Source organism: Centrocercus urophasianus, unplaced genomic scaffold (genome assembly GCF_019232065.1).
Source record: "Centrocercus urophasianus isolate 14NV4802_14NV808 unplaced genomic scaffold, USGS_Curo_1.0 seq_17, whole genome shotgun sequence".
In the NCBI taxonomy this organism is placed as follows: Eukaryota; Metazoa; Chordata; class Aves; order Galliformes; family Phasianidae; genus Centrocercus; species Centrocercus urophasianus.
In genome coordinates, this window is record NW_024884722.1 from 14,596,660 (window position 1) to 14,614,166 (window position 17,507).

Genomic DNA, 17,507 nt, shown 5'->3' on the forward strand with positions numbered 1-17,507 from the left:
CAGAAAGAAAACAGCACAGACATACAGCTGGTGACAAAATAGAAGAGATGTAGGCAAAATATATGAGATAGCTATTTTATCAAGTACAGAAGGTTAAAAACACTCCCCCTCAAAAAGTATTTTAAAGGCAAAGGAAAAACCAATAGCAAATACATTTCTAAAGTAATGAAAGCAAAGCTTTTGTGCAAATCAATTGCTTAGTTGCTACAGAGACACTGAAGGACCATCAAGTTTCTGTAGCAAACCAATTAGTACTACTTACTAGAGCTGTAGTATTTGTCCCTGCTGAGGTTTAGGGTTTCAGTTCAGGAAGAACATTAATATAAACTCAAAGTCCTCCTCTGTTAATAAGAGTGCTTCAAGTATATGCCTAAAGTGCCCTGTGCAGAACAAATACGTTTTCCTGAAGGATCTCTTTGCACTAAAGTAGACTTATATTAATCTAATGTGCATAAAAGTGTTTCTGAATTAATTTAGTATTCAAGCTGAAGCACGACACATAACTGAAGAGCTTTTCCTATTTAACCTCCAACTAAGCCCAGAGCAGAGATGAGCATTATTAGCAAAGACAAGTACATGCCAGTATCTTGAAGTAGTTCTTAATTTTTCAAATACTGAGATTTGCTAGACAAATTGAGATTATTAAATGATGATAAAATTTCCAGGAGACTGGGGAGTGATATTTATGTTTACATCTTTCTGTCTCCATGCAATTGCAAGCTTTCCTCATGCACAGTTACAAACCGACAGCCTTGTCTGCACCCTCAATTTACTGAACACTGCTCAAAAAATACAAGATGGGCAGTCAACCTTCTGCTGGATCAACAGTTTCAATACTATTTCTATTAACTTTTAACACACTTCCAAAAGGACAAGAGTTCAAGTTGCCTGAAGATTCATTTCCATAGGAACCCAAGCAGCCATAACCCAAAGTTCAGTACGAAAGGACTTTCCATTGTCTAGCAATACCTAGAAGATTTCTATTTTTTAAATTATGTTCTGGCATATGATATGACTTCTATTTTAAAAACACACTGCAAACTTAACTGCTAACTTCCCAAAGGTTAGCAAGCAAACAGTAAAGATACAGATACCTTACCTTGACAAGGGCAGGGTACTGAGTTGCATCTTTTTCCAATGGTAAAATCTCGAAGTTAGTAGGAATGAACTCATTCTTCATTGGAAGCTTGAATTTCCCATTCAAGTCAGCATTTTGCCATTTCTAGACAAACAGTAAGAACGATAAGGCTAAAAAAAATTTCTGCTTAAATAATATATATAACATACATATATACTACATGTATGCATACATATATTGCATATACTTATTGCTTTTCTGCTGTAACAGAAGACTGCGGAATACACTCCACTAGCTTGTGTGTAAATTCTAGCAAGGTAACTGGAAAAAACAAAAATCTGGGGAACGGGGTAGGATGAAGAGCTCAGGAGGAAGGTGACAAAAGAAAAAAAACATATTTTTTAAAGTTTCTAGTACAAGGGTTCTGTGTCTCACCTTTTCTGCTACTACTAAGTGAAGGCATCACACTAAATGCATAAGCAAAAACTTTAAATCAAGAACAAAGGCATGATCAACCTACACAAAGCGATACGTTCCCAAGAAGGGTCTATTCAAAGCATGTTAGGCAGGTCCAGTATAGCTTTACAGAGTATTTAGTCCTCTCTTTCAGAAGAAGTAGTAATCAGTAGCAAGACTCAATAAGGATTTGCTCACTTTCATTGCTAGAGCTTTGATTTTTATAAGCTCAATTAATATGCTCATTTTGTAACTTGCAAAGATCAATTTCAGAAACACAGTTACATACAACAGTTGTAAAAACATCCCTTTCTTAACAGAATAGTTCATCAACATTTAATAGATGCAAGCACAAAGTTTTTAAAATTTAGAAGTAGCCACTGCATATTATGGACTTTTCATAGAAAAACTGTGTAACATTCTCCACATTAAAACTTTATATGGCTTAAGACCATTAAAATGAGTATGTTCAACATAAGAAATTTAAATGTAAAGAGCAGCATAAGATCCTCAGTTAAACAGACTCATTGCATATTTTTTGTACTACACACAGAGCAGATTTCAGGGTTTTTACTTCCCCTAGAGGGAAAATTAGACTAAGATTCACCACTGTCTTTTATTCGGACATAGTGGAATATATTAAATGTTTTAACATGCCTTAATAACTTCATCAGAAATTGCTTCTTGCTTGTATTGTGTTCCATACCAGCCTTCAGTTCGATCAGTTTTTCCTTCAAAAGACTTGGACACTATTGCAACTCTAAAAACAAAAAGACAAAGCACTTTGGCATGAATGTATCTGGGAAAAACTGAGAAATTATTCAAAGCACTATTTCTGTTCCCTCATTAGCATGCATTTATTTGTGGAAATGGCCCCTGGACAATTAAAGGACAATTTAGATAGTGACGATAAATACACAGAACTACACACTATAGCCATCAGCATAATTTAATTTTACCATTTTTTCTTCAAGCATTACAACCTAGAGTTATACACGACTGCTGTAATCCATTCCTGTTTCTTAGGCTTTGTCCTTGTTCCAGAAAACAAGGAAAACAGTCCCCGAGACCTTCTTCAGAAAGAATGAAGTGACTAATGGTGGTTTTCATTTTTAAATTGACATTTGTTTAGTTTGTTTATGAAGATGAAGTCAACATATTCCACAATCAATAAATACTACAGGATTACACTGTTAGAAACCCAGAGGAAAAAAAAGTAAGATTACAAGTCCAGAATAAAGAAAACCGGAAGTGTACAAGTCTTCAGAACAGGTACCAAGCAATGATACACTCCTTGAATTCTTTTAAGCTGCCTATAACAACATGAAAGAGTACTCAACAGAAATACGTAGAATTCTGAGATGGCCAGAAAGAGGTAAACACAATTATCTCCCACATACATTTGGTGACCACTAAATGCTGGATTGCACAGTAACAAACTTTGTCAAATGTTGTGCAGATGGCTAAAGCACATGTTAAAGTGTCTAAACTTATACAGTACAAGTGTTCTTCAACAGCACAGTAGCCACAGGCTAGGAACATTCTGTTGTGTATTTTTAACGAGTAAGGCAAAGAGGCAGAAATCAAACACTCATGTGGACATATCTCAAACTATAGTACTTGACTTTATAAATGTTCTACTGGAGAATACATCTGGGATGAATTTTGCAATACTCTGAAAAGTTTAAATACGTGGAATATTAATACTGTAAATGTTTATCTCCTTAATCCTCCTTATTCATCTAATGCATATACGTAAATGGCTAAATGATCCAACAAGGTCGAAGAATCCTGTTGTATTAAGTTCAAGACTCCTCCATTAGCAAGATTTTCAAATTATTGTAATTTAACCTCTATTTTGCATTTCAAGCAGCAGGATGGGAGTGGGATAAAAAAGTCACTAGACAATAGCTAGCATTAGATGCATTTAAATGAGAAATGCATCTCAGAATGACATGGGATTTAAAAACATTCTCTAGCAATAGATCTGAACAGAAGGAGGACTTGTGCTGCTCATTTTGAAACAGACACACTAAACAGCAGTAATCAAATCTCATGTTTCAGTGATACAGACAATTACCTCAGGGTAGCCACATGATTAGCATGAGTATGTGAACAGACACAAATACAGAATACCCCCTGCTTTTCTTCAACAGTGCTGAGATGCCCAAACCTGGACATTCATCTTAGAAAGATATATTTCATGTCTCATTGTAAACAGCAATAGAATTGGTTAACATTTTTGTTGCAAATTTGTATTATGACAGTTTCTAAAGTGTTTGCATGTTATATCTATTTTTTCTTTTACTTGGTATTGTTTCTTTTTTATAAATACTCAGCAAAGAGCTAAGCACTTTAGTTCCAGAGAATATTTACTCTTGCAGAATAGCAGACACCATCTCAGTGAACAAAGCAAAATCCATTACAGAGATTGGTGTTTACATAAAAACGAGCCATAGGAATATTCTCTGCTCTGCATTTTAACTTGGACAGCTGGTGAGCAAAAGCTCTAGCCCGTATAGATGAAGTTGCTAAGAGACTGTAAAAAAAACATACCATCCATTAAAATTTCATAGCTACCTACCAGGCCTTTTCTGCCATCCTGAAATACAAACAAAGTCTTAAGCTAAAAGATTATCCTGATAAAACTCCAATAATGATGTGGATTGAGCAGCTAGACAAAGGTGTGCCATAACACACAAATGTCTTTCATGCTACTGCTTGATCATCAGTATCCTGGAGAAGGGTAAGAGTGAGGAATGTAGTAACGATATAAGAACCCATACAGTTGCTGCTTTAAAGAGCTAAGAATAATTCTACCTGGTCAATGTATAGAAAACGAAATTGTAGCCGCAAGCTTTATCAGTAGTGCTGCTTCACGGGATCCTCCTGCCCTCCCTATACCTCTATACCTTGAGTAACCATTGGAATAAATAGCAACATTTTGAGCTCTCCCTCAAAAAAAAAAAAAAAAAAAGCCCATAGCCACATAAAACAAACATAAAAGTGTTTGATGTGCTTGTAACTCAAGCACCTAAACCAAGCACATACAGCAAAGAACAGCAAGACAGAAAAGGGGAGAAAGAAGCACCATGTGTAGAAATAGAATCCTGTGCAGTCATTTAAATGTATCATGATGCATCTTTGAAGTTCCCAATCACTCCTTTTCATTCCTGTGATGTGACGAAGTGTTGAACAATGAACATCCTACGGTTTAAGACAGTGCTGAAGCTCACCAGAAATGTAAAATAGGCAACCTTTAGATTAAGTATGTTGTAAGCAGTTCATAATAAACAAGTACAATCAGAATTGTGAGCCACTCATGAAAAAGAAATGCAGTTGAATCTACAACACAATTTCCTCCTCTATGTACTTCCTTGAACATGCAATCCGTTGAAGTTCACAGTTATTCAGTCACGTGCTGTGTCTCTACAAAAGCATAATTTGTGATGGGACACAACACATTATGATTTTCAAAATGTTTAATCAAACTTAATGCAAACAAACAAACAACTCTGACATACACACAATATTTCTAACTTGTTTATCTGCAGGAATGAATATCAGGAACTGTTCTGAAACAACTACTTGTTCACTGTGGAATTCAGTCCCCTAGAAATTTCTCTATCAATGTTTTTGGCACTCATTTTATTTTTCTTCACTCTAGGATTCTGCTAATGCTGCTCTTTGGATATCAAGAAAGAAAAAGAGACTATGTATAATCCAGAAGAAAAGTTCTTTAGTTGCTTAACCTGATGAGTCACTAACTTCTTAACTTTTAATAAGAGCATTTATACTGCAGATGATGGGGAAAAAATGCATTGGAAACAACAGGAAAATTATCTTTTTCAGCTAAGATTGTGACACATGCCTTATCTTCACAGATGGCTGGCAAAACCCAACGCAGTTTGAACAAGTAAAAATTATACTTGGTTCTTAAAAAGGTTTCTCTCTTGGGGAAATTAAGCTACTAAATGCATCAAGTAATGTGTGGGGGCAGGAGGAGAATATAACAATTTCCTGTTATGGCTCAATCAAACAGAAGAACATATGGATACTTGCTACCATCTGTGAGTACAGTTATCTTTCCACACTTTTTAAAAACTCAACTTGTTAAGAAAATAACATGGTCAAAAATCTAAACTATTTTCTTTCAAAGCAGTCTCTATGAACACAGCTACCCCAATATAGATATGCCAAGAAAAGTCCTTAATGCAGGTAAATTCCAAAAACATTATGAAAAGCAAATAATAAATCCATGACATGAAGCAGTGTGTCAAACCAAGGAAAACTTAACCACTGCATGACAGTTTATACAAAGCAAAAATTCTAAGAACAACTAGAATTCAAATTTGTGTGGAAATTCTGGCTAAGCTTTAAGAGTAGATGTATTTCATATTCCCCATCACTTAGTAAAAGCAGCCTTTGTTGCAGTAAGGCTAAGATACCAAGGCTTGCAGTAAGCCCTGGTATCTAATTTTCAGGAATTAGGATGAACATGAAAATAGATTCAAAATAGAAGTATTTAATACAACAGAAAAGGAAACCTGGATATTTTCTTTCAAGTTTCACTTGTTCAAAATGCACTCACTCCAAGTACTAAACCTTCAGTTGTAGTATCCCACACACATTACACATAGATGCACACCCACATATAAAAATATTGGCGCTTCTTTAAAGGGCATTAATTACTATGGCAACTGCTGTCACCGACACAGGCAGCTCCATTTATTTTATCATTTCCAGTATACTCCCAGAAACAGCAGAACCCTATGGTATCTGCAGATACAGATGATAATTCAATTCTATTATAGTTTATCCAATGATTTCAAATATACTGTTTTTTAAAAATAAACTAATTTGAAGCATAAACTAAATGAATACACGGGAGTTTGTCATATATGAACGTGTGCCTCACTGTCCTTCTACATACATCACTTCAAGAATTGTATATAAAGCACACTCAAAAAGACAAAAAAAATCACCTTTTTTTAAATACAACTAGCTTCTAAAACATTCTAAAAGGTGTTCAGTAACTGTAACACTGACATACAGAATCATAAGCAACATCATGTTGCAACAACTTATTATAGCTAAACTGAAAGAAAAAAAAAACAAAAAAAGAAGGCTCCCAAATGCTAGTATGATTATGGCTCATGAAGCCTCGATATGCTCTCTCCCTTTCTCGTAACTAGATTGCATTAAGTCACAAACATATCAATTTGTTATAAATGGATATATTACAGAACAGATGACTGAGAAGCAACTGATATTTTGTTTGTTTTACTCCAGGCACAACCTGATCTTCTCTTTCCAATACTTAGATCTTTCTCTAAATGAGCAGAATTATTGAAATTTTATTTCCACAGCACTCAGTACTACAGCAACTGATTTTATATTTTAAAATACCCCAATTGATTTGAATTGACATGATTTTCATAGATTGCAAACTAAGGCATGAAGAAATTTACAAGAATTTCATTTCAGATGCTTATTAAGACCTTTTTCTTTGTATCATACAGCACCTTACATTTATCACACAACTTCCAACTGCATTGGTATATCAAGCAAATATGTGGCACTGGCATCTTATTAAGTAGCTCTAGAGTATTTCTCTTCCTTAAGAATTGAAATAGAAGTTGTACGGGGTAAAAGGTAATAATTTATATATTTAAGTACATGTTTACAGAAAGCAGAAAAAAAAATAGCAAGATTTGCTTAACAAGTTTGCCTTTCATAGACTGTATCACAATTGGCATATGTTTTTCTGTTCAGTTTCTCCAAATTTGGTCCCACTACTTCTGCTGCTGCTCCATCTCAGTCTCCTTTTCTGACACCTCTATGCAATGTTTTCATGACTCTCACTTTAATGCCCCTGCTAAGGAGTATTGATATATTCTTTTCTTTTAGTCTTTTCTCATAAGTCCAGCTCTGGCTACTACAACCAATTCCTACTCCCTTCTCATCTCTTCAGCAGACAGCCTTTCTTCTTGATCTTTTAATTAGGTAACAGTCCTCAAGACCTACCTATAACTCTGCTCAAATTACCCCATGATTTCCATTGCCACCTTTGCTGTCCCAAGTTTCTCCTCTCAGTGTTAACCATCTGCCAGTCCTTTCCTCCCTCTCCACTAACACTCCCTTTGTTAGCCTGCCCGATTTTTTTTCTCTGGCACTTCCAGATTCCTCCATTTGTAAATCATCTTTTGTCAAAGCATGTGTTTCAGTGCACCCACTTCTCTCATCTGTATCATACCACTCTTGTTCAACTATTCAAATACACTAAGTACGTCTGTTCTTTATGAAGCCTCTCTTTTTCACTCTGCTTGGGTGATTACAGAGGGTCCTCCAAAGCACAGAAGAGAGAAGCTTCTTCCTTTCCTTTCAACACCTGATCTGACCATCTGCTGAGTCCTGGAATCCATACTGCAACACATTGAAGCTACAAAGAAAGTGCGCATACAGCACGGTCACTTGCATCAAAGAGATGTTCTGGAAGCTTGGGAGATTTTAGCAGCTAAAGATGCAGCTATTTCTACCCACATAAATTGATTTGCTTGTAGAGGCTCTATTAGTCTGCACAAAGCCTGGGAACACATGCACAGTAGATAAAAGCCATCCTCTTAACAGATTTCCAGAAATAGGCCTAAATAAAAAGGACTGCAGCATTATATTAAAAAATACCCCAGAATTTAAGTGATGCAGGTTAACTTTTACTAAGCTTTTTCCTCGGTAACAGTTGAGCTATTCTGAATAATTATCTTCCTAAAAACAGTTTCAGTCTGAGGAAGACATCCTGCATAGAAAAGACCAAAAGGATGGCTTTGTCGGTGCAGGACACTTACCTATTTCCAACGGGGAGCAGAAAGAAGGCTCATTAACACACAGAATTGCTGTCTCTTTTACAGCAACATTTACTCTGGAGCTGCAAGAGACACCTAAGAACTTGTATTTCCATTACTTCTTTGCCTTTCTCATAAGACTTGGGTTAAAATATGACCCAATGAAACTTACCGAATATTTTCTGGTCTCAGTTTATCCAATACCATCTCTATTAAATCAGGCCTGAATTCTTCAAGCAAATATTCAGCAGCCAATACTTCTTCTATGGGATAATACTGAAAAACAGAGGACAAACATAGTGATGAATAAAAAACTAAGCACGAAAAAAAGAACAGCAATGTAAAATGTAAAGGACATTAAAACTGTAGCTTTAACCTGTATCAACTTCAAACTTCCAAAAACCTCCAAATCACTCCTAAAACTAAACAAGAGTGAGAATATTCTGATTATGCAGATCATATTTTTCCTATACTGTTAATTTTACATAATGCATATTACTAGATTTCCCTCTTGAAATATTGCATGCTTCAATATAGAAAGTCACCTATCTCTAAATACTGTTTTGAACTAAAGTAAAAATAACATGGTAAATGCTGACCCCTGGAGGATATTGTTAAAGATCGAAGAACACCAAGTAATCAGTGTTTGGGAAAGCAAAACATAATGAAGCAAGCAAACAAACAAACAAACAAAAAAAAAAGGGTCTTTTTCTAAGAATTTTCCCAAGAATTCAATAATTTTTATAATTTATGAAGAGCATCTTTCAAATATCTAAAAGTACAATACACATTTACTCAATTTTAATTCTAGCATTAGAATTAAATGGTAAGATTATCTCCAGACACTCCTCCTAATCTCAACCACTCTCTGATTATGTTTCAGAAAGTCTGTTTTATTTTGGGAACATTATATTCTGACCTGAATTGACCTACATGCATCAAATTCAAATGAAATCTTAAAAATGATAAAGAACATTAAAAAAAAAAAAAAAAAAAGAAAAGAAAAATTCCAAGAGTACAGCGAGCCAGGGAACAACTATCTGGAAAGCATGAAGCTTATAAGACAAACAGGAAATGTAATTCAACAGAAGAGTTTAGCAGTGATTCGTTATACAACCACAACTGTTTTTTTTCTGTTGTTGTTGTTGGTTTTGTTTTTTTTTTTTTTTTTTTTTTTTCATAGAACTTCTACTTTTTTTTTTTTTCTAAATCCTTTTGACAAACATAACAACACTGCATTTCCTTACACTAACTTACATAGGTTCTCCAAGTTATGAAGAACACTTTTTTGTAAGCATAAGAAATCACCACGCAATAGACCTAGCTTGGTTACTTCGTAATGCGAACTTAGTAGAACTCAGAAAAAAAGCACAGAATTAGAATCAGAACAGGTATTTTTCAATTTGTGCTTAAGCAGTTAATACCAGAATCAACATTACCATTTGTACTGCAAAGCACAGCAAGAGATAAAAAATACTGTCCTGATTCGTTATTCTGATCTTTGGAATACTGCTGTCAACTTCCTGACCTGATTTTTCAAGCCAGTAATCAGAAATCGATCAGAAATTATCCAACATATAAAAACCATTAAAGACTTTTAGAGACAGAAAAAATTCTCTTCTTAAAGACATTTTCTGCATTTAGCAGAGCAAAATCAAGAAATGGCATCCCAAACAAGAGCTTTTTAAAATATCCACCTAAACGCTAACAGCTGTTTAATGTTTTTAGTAAACAGAAAGACAATTCTAAAATAAAAACTAATATTTTAGATATTACAAATGAAAGCTATAGGAGATACACAGGAATTCCTGCAAAGAAATAAAAAACGCTTCTCTGTATGCGTAGATATTAGATGTGCAATGGAGAATGGCTGCAATCTACAGAAGTTGTACAGTGAGTTCTGCTGAACACAAAACCAACTTACTTCAGCGCAAAAAGAGGGAAGTGAATTTTCTAAGATCCTTTCAGTACCAACACATAATAATGTTAAAAGAGTCAAACATTTTAAATTTGCTATCTTAACACTTCTGCTTACTGCAGTACTCCAACATTATTATGTATAGAAGCATTTAGTACAGTACTCGGGTTTACAATAAAATTTTATTTCTCTAAAGAACATTTAGCTGTCAGGTAGGCACAGAATGACAAAGTACCTGTGTGTTAAAAAACACTGAAGCAAATCAAATAGCATCTCCAGTTGTAATATCACTTCTACCAGGTACAACAGTATAAAATGGTAGAGTGTGAAGAAAATGTGACTCGCTGAGTATCAATGGGAAGAGCTACGGGGCATATTAACTTCCTAAACTCAAGTACAAAAGAACTTTGCAAATGCCTGCATTAATTTGGAGCACGGTTAAACATACTGGTACATGATTAATATATTATCCAAAATACAAGATTTTTTAAAAACAAGCAAAAATATCACTCACGTGCAACATTCCTCCAAGCTTTGATGTGTAACCTCGTGGTCGTTCTTTATCTTTAAATCTGAAGGCCACAGCATTTAGATCCTACAAAACAACGTAAGGGTTGAAATGGGTTGTGTAGTAAAATGCATTTTAAGAATAATTAAAGACTATTTTAAAAACTATTTTATAGTAGTATTCAGTCTGAGACAGGCACATAAAACAAGAGTTGCACAAAACTCGTAGGCAATTTCAGACAGTCTCACAACATAAAGCATTATAAAACCTCATTTCCAAGAAACTCTGTGCTGAAAAAGATGGGTAGCTTTTAAAGTCACATTCATAGTAAAAGATCTCCCCATAGCACATATATTTAGATCTCTTGATAATGGGAAAACATCCCAAATTTGATACAACCAATCTTGTTGCAGTACAAAATACTTACAGACCGGGTGAGCTACTTCTTCCTCAACTTTCATTATGCCACAATGCAGTGTTAACTCATAGCTCTGTAAGTGCATTTCACATTTATATTGAAGATGCATTCTCAGTGTATTTGCCATTTGCATCATGTCACAGAAAACACACCTTTAAAATTTTAAAACTTATTCATCATGCAATTAATAAGCCTATTTCCATAGCAAGAGCTCTGATTCTCTTTACCATTCAATAAATTGTGAAAACACTACCACTGCTTATTTCAAGTAGCAATTGCTGTACCTTGCACTCTTGGAAAACCCATTCTTGAGGTCCTTCTGTACGTAGTTTTTGAATATACTGAAACATGTGCAAAATAATATCTTCAACATGCACTGGAAAGAAAAAAAACAGCTTGCTTAATAATTGGCTCAATTCTACACACAAACACACAAAATTATTGTGAAAAGAAATAGGAAAGTTTGCATTTTTAATTACATCAAGATATTTGGTTACATGAACAACCCCCCTGAAAAAGTTACTGTGATTGTTTACAGACGTGAACTGTTTAGGTCCCAAGCTAATTCTGAGAACTGCTTTGAACATGCTGTGTAATAAACTTTTATAATATCATTTAATTTCACATACTATGAATAAGTAGCACACAAAGGTATTAACAGCTTTTCTTCTAGAGTAGTTTACTTTAAAATACTTAATTAAATATTTCAATAGTAGCCTCAAATAAGTTCACTTCTTGCATTAGATGAAGAGTGTTAACACAGTGATGGGGTTTAATATACTAAACTAACTGGTTATTCTGGGTTTATCTTTCAAGCTATAAATATAATTAGTCTCTCTGAAGACAAAAACAAGCCCATTAGATCAGGACTAACATGGAATGCAGACATAGTGGCTTCACTTACAAAGTCCTTCCTCTGTCAAGTCCACATTTATAATGAAAAACATGAAACCTCTAGCACCTTCCTTCTGTCCTCCAACAAGAGTATACACCCATCCTATGAAATCAAAGAGAAAATTTATTGCATAAGCAAGCCTGTAAAGATTTATACACCACTTTCTTTGTATGCTTTGGCAACAATACTTTTTTTTCTTCTTTTTCTGGAAAACCCTGACTACTTTACATGTTCACCTTGCCTATCTTAACATCTACAGCAAAAGAATAAGTTCAGCATCTGACCCATCTGATCTTGTGATGCAATAATTGCAACATCAACTATCACCAGGTAATTTATCTTTGGAACACAGTAATACAGTGAACAACATTGAGGCACACTCTTCTATTCCTCCAGACATTAAGAGAGCTGACAATAGCCTCTAAGTCAGTGACAGAACAGAGACAAAACAGTATTTCAAAGCTCATATGTCTCTAAGCAGGGCTGAATGAAGCAGAGCACTAGAAATAGTAGCTTCCAAAGTCAGGGTGTTTGTTATTTATTCATTTTTACTCATCACAGAAACAAGAACGAAGTGGTTAAAAATGACTTACAACTCAAATTACTCAAATAGCTGGGGAATTCAAATTAAAAAAAAAAAAAGCTTCACATAAAATTATGGTAGGTCTTCAAAAAATGTACAATTGATTAATTTTTAATTCTTCACATTCAAACTACTTACCTTTGGCTTTAAGCTCTGACAGAAGACTCCCTGGGCCTTCATGCCCAATCAGATGACCAAGGTAATGGCCAGGATTTGATTTATAGTATTTCTGAAGGTCTGGTATAGGAAATGTGACATAAAGATTTCTGATGTCCTTAATAGGTACCACTTTGTAAAGTTGCTGAAGATAAAAATTAAAAAGCAGATCCATAAACAGACATTCACCCAATCTCATCTATTCATTTCAATAGCAAATATCACGTCCCCTTATGTACATAACAACAACATTGGGTTGAAAGTAAAGGTATAGAAGAACCACGGCAACATTTGAACCATTCATTATGCAAACACACAGAATTAATTATCCCAACCTCTGCAACCAAACATACATCTTTACTAAAAACTATATTAAATACATTCATGGACAGGTAGGTGAAAATATGAGGAAAGAAACAGAGATGCTGCTACAAAAGTAGTCAAGTATACAATGTATTACTGTAACATGAGTAGTTGAGAAGTATCACCTGAGGTACACAACCCACCAAAAGATACAACTCTATACTGACCCTGAGATGTTCTTCTTGGAAAGGATGTTCCGGAAATTCTGGTATAGGGACGTTTTTATTCTCTACTTCTGAAAACAACTTCACCACTAGGGAAGTCAGCTCATCCAAGGATTCTATAATAAAGAAATATTACAAAACACCTAATCATTATCTGATGTTTCTATCTAACTTAGATTTTCAATATTCTATAGGGAAGATATGGATTATACAGAACAATCGTTCCAATGATATGATGGTTATTTGATTCAGAAAGGAAATATGTAACACTTCAGTACTGAAATATAACATGCTATAAGCACCATGCTTAGTAAAGGCTTCAGCCATGATTCATATAAAACCTGTTGAAAGGAAAAAACATATTTAAAATAAACTGACGAATCTAAATCTAAGGTGGAATGGAAGAAGTAGTAAATCAGATGTTAAGCATTAAAAAAATTAAACAGCACAAACCAAAGTAGTCACTCACACAGAGATTTTGTGAAGTGCATATAACTCTGTTAGAGACCCATGTTTTATTTTATCTTTTTTCCCCACACTGGGAAAAAAAAAGTATTGAAGAATGCACCTACAGTATGAGATAGCATTGGGCATTAAATTCAATAGATACTATTAAGGCTTTCTCTGGCTTAAAACCAACTCAGTAACACTAAAAAGAAATGCAGAAAGTTCCAGGCTTACTTCATTAGAACACCAGTCAAGGCTGAAGTGTGCATTTTTCTGCACTAAAAAGAAAACCAGTTGCCTTCTATCAATGTGTTACCCCTGTTAACTTGGCTACTGAAGGCCAAGTTAATAAACTGTTACTCCCAAAGAACTACTCCAACATTTTTTCCCCCCTCTCCAAAGTTTATACACTCGCTTCTTCGTTAAAATATATAAATAGGAATACACTACTGCACTTAATTCTTCGGGGGAAATCTTCAAAAACATTTATATCAAAATTACAAAGAACTTCACAGTAACATTTCTGGTTAATGGATTAGCTTCCTTAGCAATTAATAAGTACACAATTCAACTACATAAAATGTAAGAAGTCTGAATTCAAGTTTTCCTACTCAAGTTTACGTAACACTCAACAAAAAAAACAAACATGCCACCTTAATACAGGCAGAAAAGAACACAATCATTTAAGCTTCCCAGCTACAGCCATGGTTTTCTTTAGGACACATTTCCAGTTGCCAGGATGATTCTTACTGAAAAGGTAAGAATTTAAGAGTCTACATAGGAACTGCTATACTGAAATCGTTGCATGAATTTTGCTTTTGATTAATTTTACTTTTGCAGGATGAATTTTAAAACAAAATTACAGCAAAGTTATATTTGCCAGTATTTACCAGAGATATTCTGATTCACTTATCACTTTTCACTGAGGCACATTGTATATATAAAGTGGAGGGGAAAAAAAATCAGAGAATTACTAGGCTGCACACAGCTTTGCAAGTCTACCTACTTCAGAATGCACAACAGGGAGATCGCAGATGACCTGCAGTGAGCAATTTTATTAATTAATTTATTTAAATGTTAGAGCATTTCCAACTATTTGTTTATCTATCAATTAGAAGTTCTGCTACACTGACAGCAAGGTGTTTTCAACAAAAAAATTATGGAATTGTGTTAATAATGTTTGTTTTCTGCACCTTGATTTGTATGTACGGTGCTCCCCACTATCAAAAGGAATTAAATCAAAAAGAATGTGGAACTTATCAATTTTCAATTCTGATTCTGGATGACTTCAAAAGAAGAAAACAAAACAAAACAACAAAACAACAAAACATTTCGTAGGATATAAAGCCTCCTGGAAAGCAATTGCATGATTCTGATGTTTGAACAAAAAAGTGAGTGAGAAATGAACGTTTCTTTTTAGGGAAAATAAATAAAGAGAAGGCTTTTCATCTAAATGTTAGATTAGGTTTATCTTTTAACAATGCAGACATATTTAGAGTGGAAATATGTACAAATGTCAAATATGAAAACAGCATCAAAAGCCCTCCCAACATCTGAGGTGTCAGTCTTCAAAAAACAAGCATATGACAGCAACTGGTGATTCAATACCAGATTCAGATTTTCAGCTTAGCTTTTGTATTGTAAGCTTATGAACAATTACATTTACACAGTGAAGTTGCTTTGGAGATGTCGCTAAACGCAGCATTAGGTTTGGTCAGTCTGTAAAAGCTTAACTTTTTCCCCTTCTGTAAATTTTCAGATTTTACTCTCCTCTTTATGAACATAAACACACTGAAAGTCTTACGCAACAAACAACAAGAACAAAAAACACTTTTGAGCTCTCACCTCTTCCTAAGACACATATAGCCATTAAATTTGATGAATAGTAAGTAGAATGAAACTTCAGTAACTCCTGTCTTACATCTATTCCTTCTTTGGTTGGTCTAGTTTCCAGAGTGAATTTGTTCCCTGTAACACAAAATAGCAATAGAGCTTGTTGGTACAGGTATACTCATGGTTTATGAATTTACAAAAAAAAGAAAAAAAGAAAAATAATGAATCTGTTCTTGTCTGGATTGACAGTCAATTTAAGATTACTGTGCATAATGAAGTATGTTTGTTCTATATTGTAAAAATTTAATTCTAGAAATTATTGTAGTAAATACTTCCATCCTCTTTGTGCGTAGATTCTCAAGAATCTAAGAATGCTTCAGACTTCATAATTAATATTTTAATTTTAATGGCTATTTCAAAGCAACACAAGTGAGCCCAGGCTTTAATTCAGAAGGAAAAGGCTCTTTTGCACAACTAGAGCAGATTTTACTCCTGCACACACACACCTTTCAGAGGAACCACTGTGTGAAATTACTTATGGCACAGTGTGACAAAAATTACAGCCTAATATTTTAATTTTAAAAAAATGATTATTAATTTCATGACAATGGTTTGTTAATTGTGACTGCTCAGCTCATCAGATCTTACAGATTTGGGCCTAAAGACAACAGAAACACAGAAGTTAGAAGAGTGCCCCTGAATCAATAGAAAGGGCAAATTAAAATAAAAGATCTAAAACTTCAGCTTAATAACTGTTCTATTAAGAGTACTAGCATAAATTAAGAGCCAACAGTCAGAAGACAGCTTGTAGACATAGGAAAATGGACAATACAAAAGTGCCAGGAATTATTGTTATAGGCAGTTACTCAGTGATGGATAAAGAGTATCTGTGGACAAAGGAACAAATAAAGTATTAAGTATTAAGGTACAACTGTTTCTCTGGATAGAAAGAATAACGTAAATTTCACAATCAAAACAGGCTCTGCAGAGATAAGCTGTGATCTAAAGCATCAAATGGGAGCACTCCTATATTCTGCTAGACTGGCTAACAGCTCAGCCCAGCCAACAGGAAACAATAAGGATGTCAACTGCAGTTGTCTGCATCACAGCTGGCAATCCTGAGCAAATAAAAACCAAAGTCAGGCGCTAGCTCTGCTGAGTCAGATTTGCAGGAAGGCTACGCTCTGCTGAATTTGAGCAGACCTCAAGTATTCTCCCCCTGCGCAAACATTTCATTTGTCAGCTAAAAAAATCTTCCTAAACTGTAGAAAAATATTTCTGCAATATCCACTAATATTTCTTGAGAGCTGCATAGAAATGAAAAATAGTAATCTCTTCAGTAAAAGCAAAAACTTTATTTGCTGATTCAGGAAGGCCAAATTCCACCCCTCTGAGATTACAGAATATACTTCAGATACTCACCTGCAGTTTCCAAGACTTGCTTTCAAATTCATTTGTTTGGGGAATACAGTTTAAACTCCTCCTGTTTAGAACAGCCTCTTCATCAAGTGAAAAAATATTTTCCTCTTTCTTGAGCCAAAGGAAGAAGCCAGTCCTTACAGTTCATTACCTGCTCTCTAACCTCCCTACTGTACGCAATATTTCATCAACTGTTCACTCAGCAAACAGACCCAGCCACAAAATACATTCATGGTTAGATAGTGCAGTGCCCAAATTAATGGCACTAATACTTTGACGGCTTCAAAATAAACTTGCAACTCATGTATAAAATAACTTCAGCAAAACCTCCAATTAAACTTCTGCCAAAGCACATAACAGCTTTGGTTTTAAGCATAACCATGACCTGTTACTTTCATGCTTTTTAAATTGAAGCTTTTTAGCTTTC

At 34.6% G+C, this 17,507-nt stretch overlaps 1 protein-coding gene across 3 annotated transcripts in view; it reads right to left on the minus strand.

Annotated features, from left to right (window-relative positions):
• Positions 1-17,507, minus strand: part of IDE (insulin degrading enzyme) — a 54,585-nt gene that overhangs the window by 26,185 nt on the left and 10,893 nt on the right. For all 3 annotated transcript variants that reach the window (XM_042817997.1, XM_042817999.1, XM_042817996.1), the window contains exons 5-13: positions 15,674-15,796; positions 13,385-13,497; positions 12,837-12,999; positions 12,125-12,217; positions 11,505-11,596; positions 10,809-10,889; positions 8,549-8,652; positions 2,192-2,294; positions 1,100-1,222 (exon numbers count right to left, since the gene is read on the minus strand). In XM_042817997.1, the coding sequence (XP_042673931.1) occupies positions 1,100-1,222; positions 2,192-2,294; positions 8,549-8,652; positions 10,809-10,889; positions 11,505-11,596; positions 12,125-12,217; positions 12,837-12,999; positions 13,385-13,497; positions 15,674-15,796 (995 nt within the window). The remainder of the gene's footprint in view (positions 1-1,099; positions 1,223-2,191; positions 2,295-8,548; positions 8,653-10,808; positions 10,890-11,504; positions 11,597-12,124; positions 12,218-12,836; positions 13,000-13,384; positions 13,498-15,673; positions 15,797-17,507) is intronic.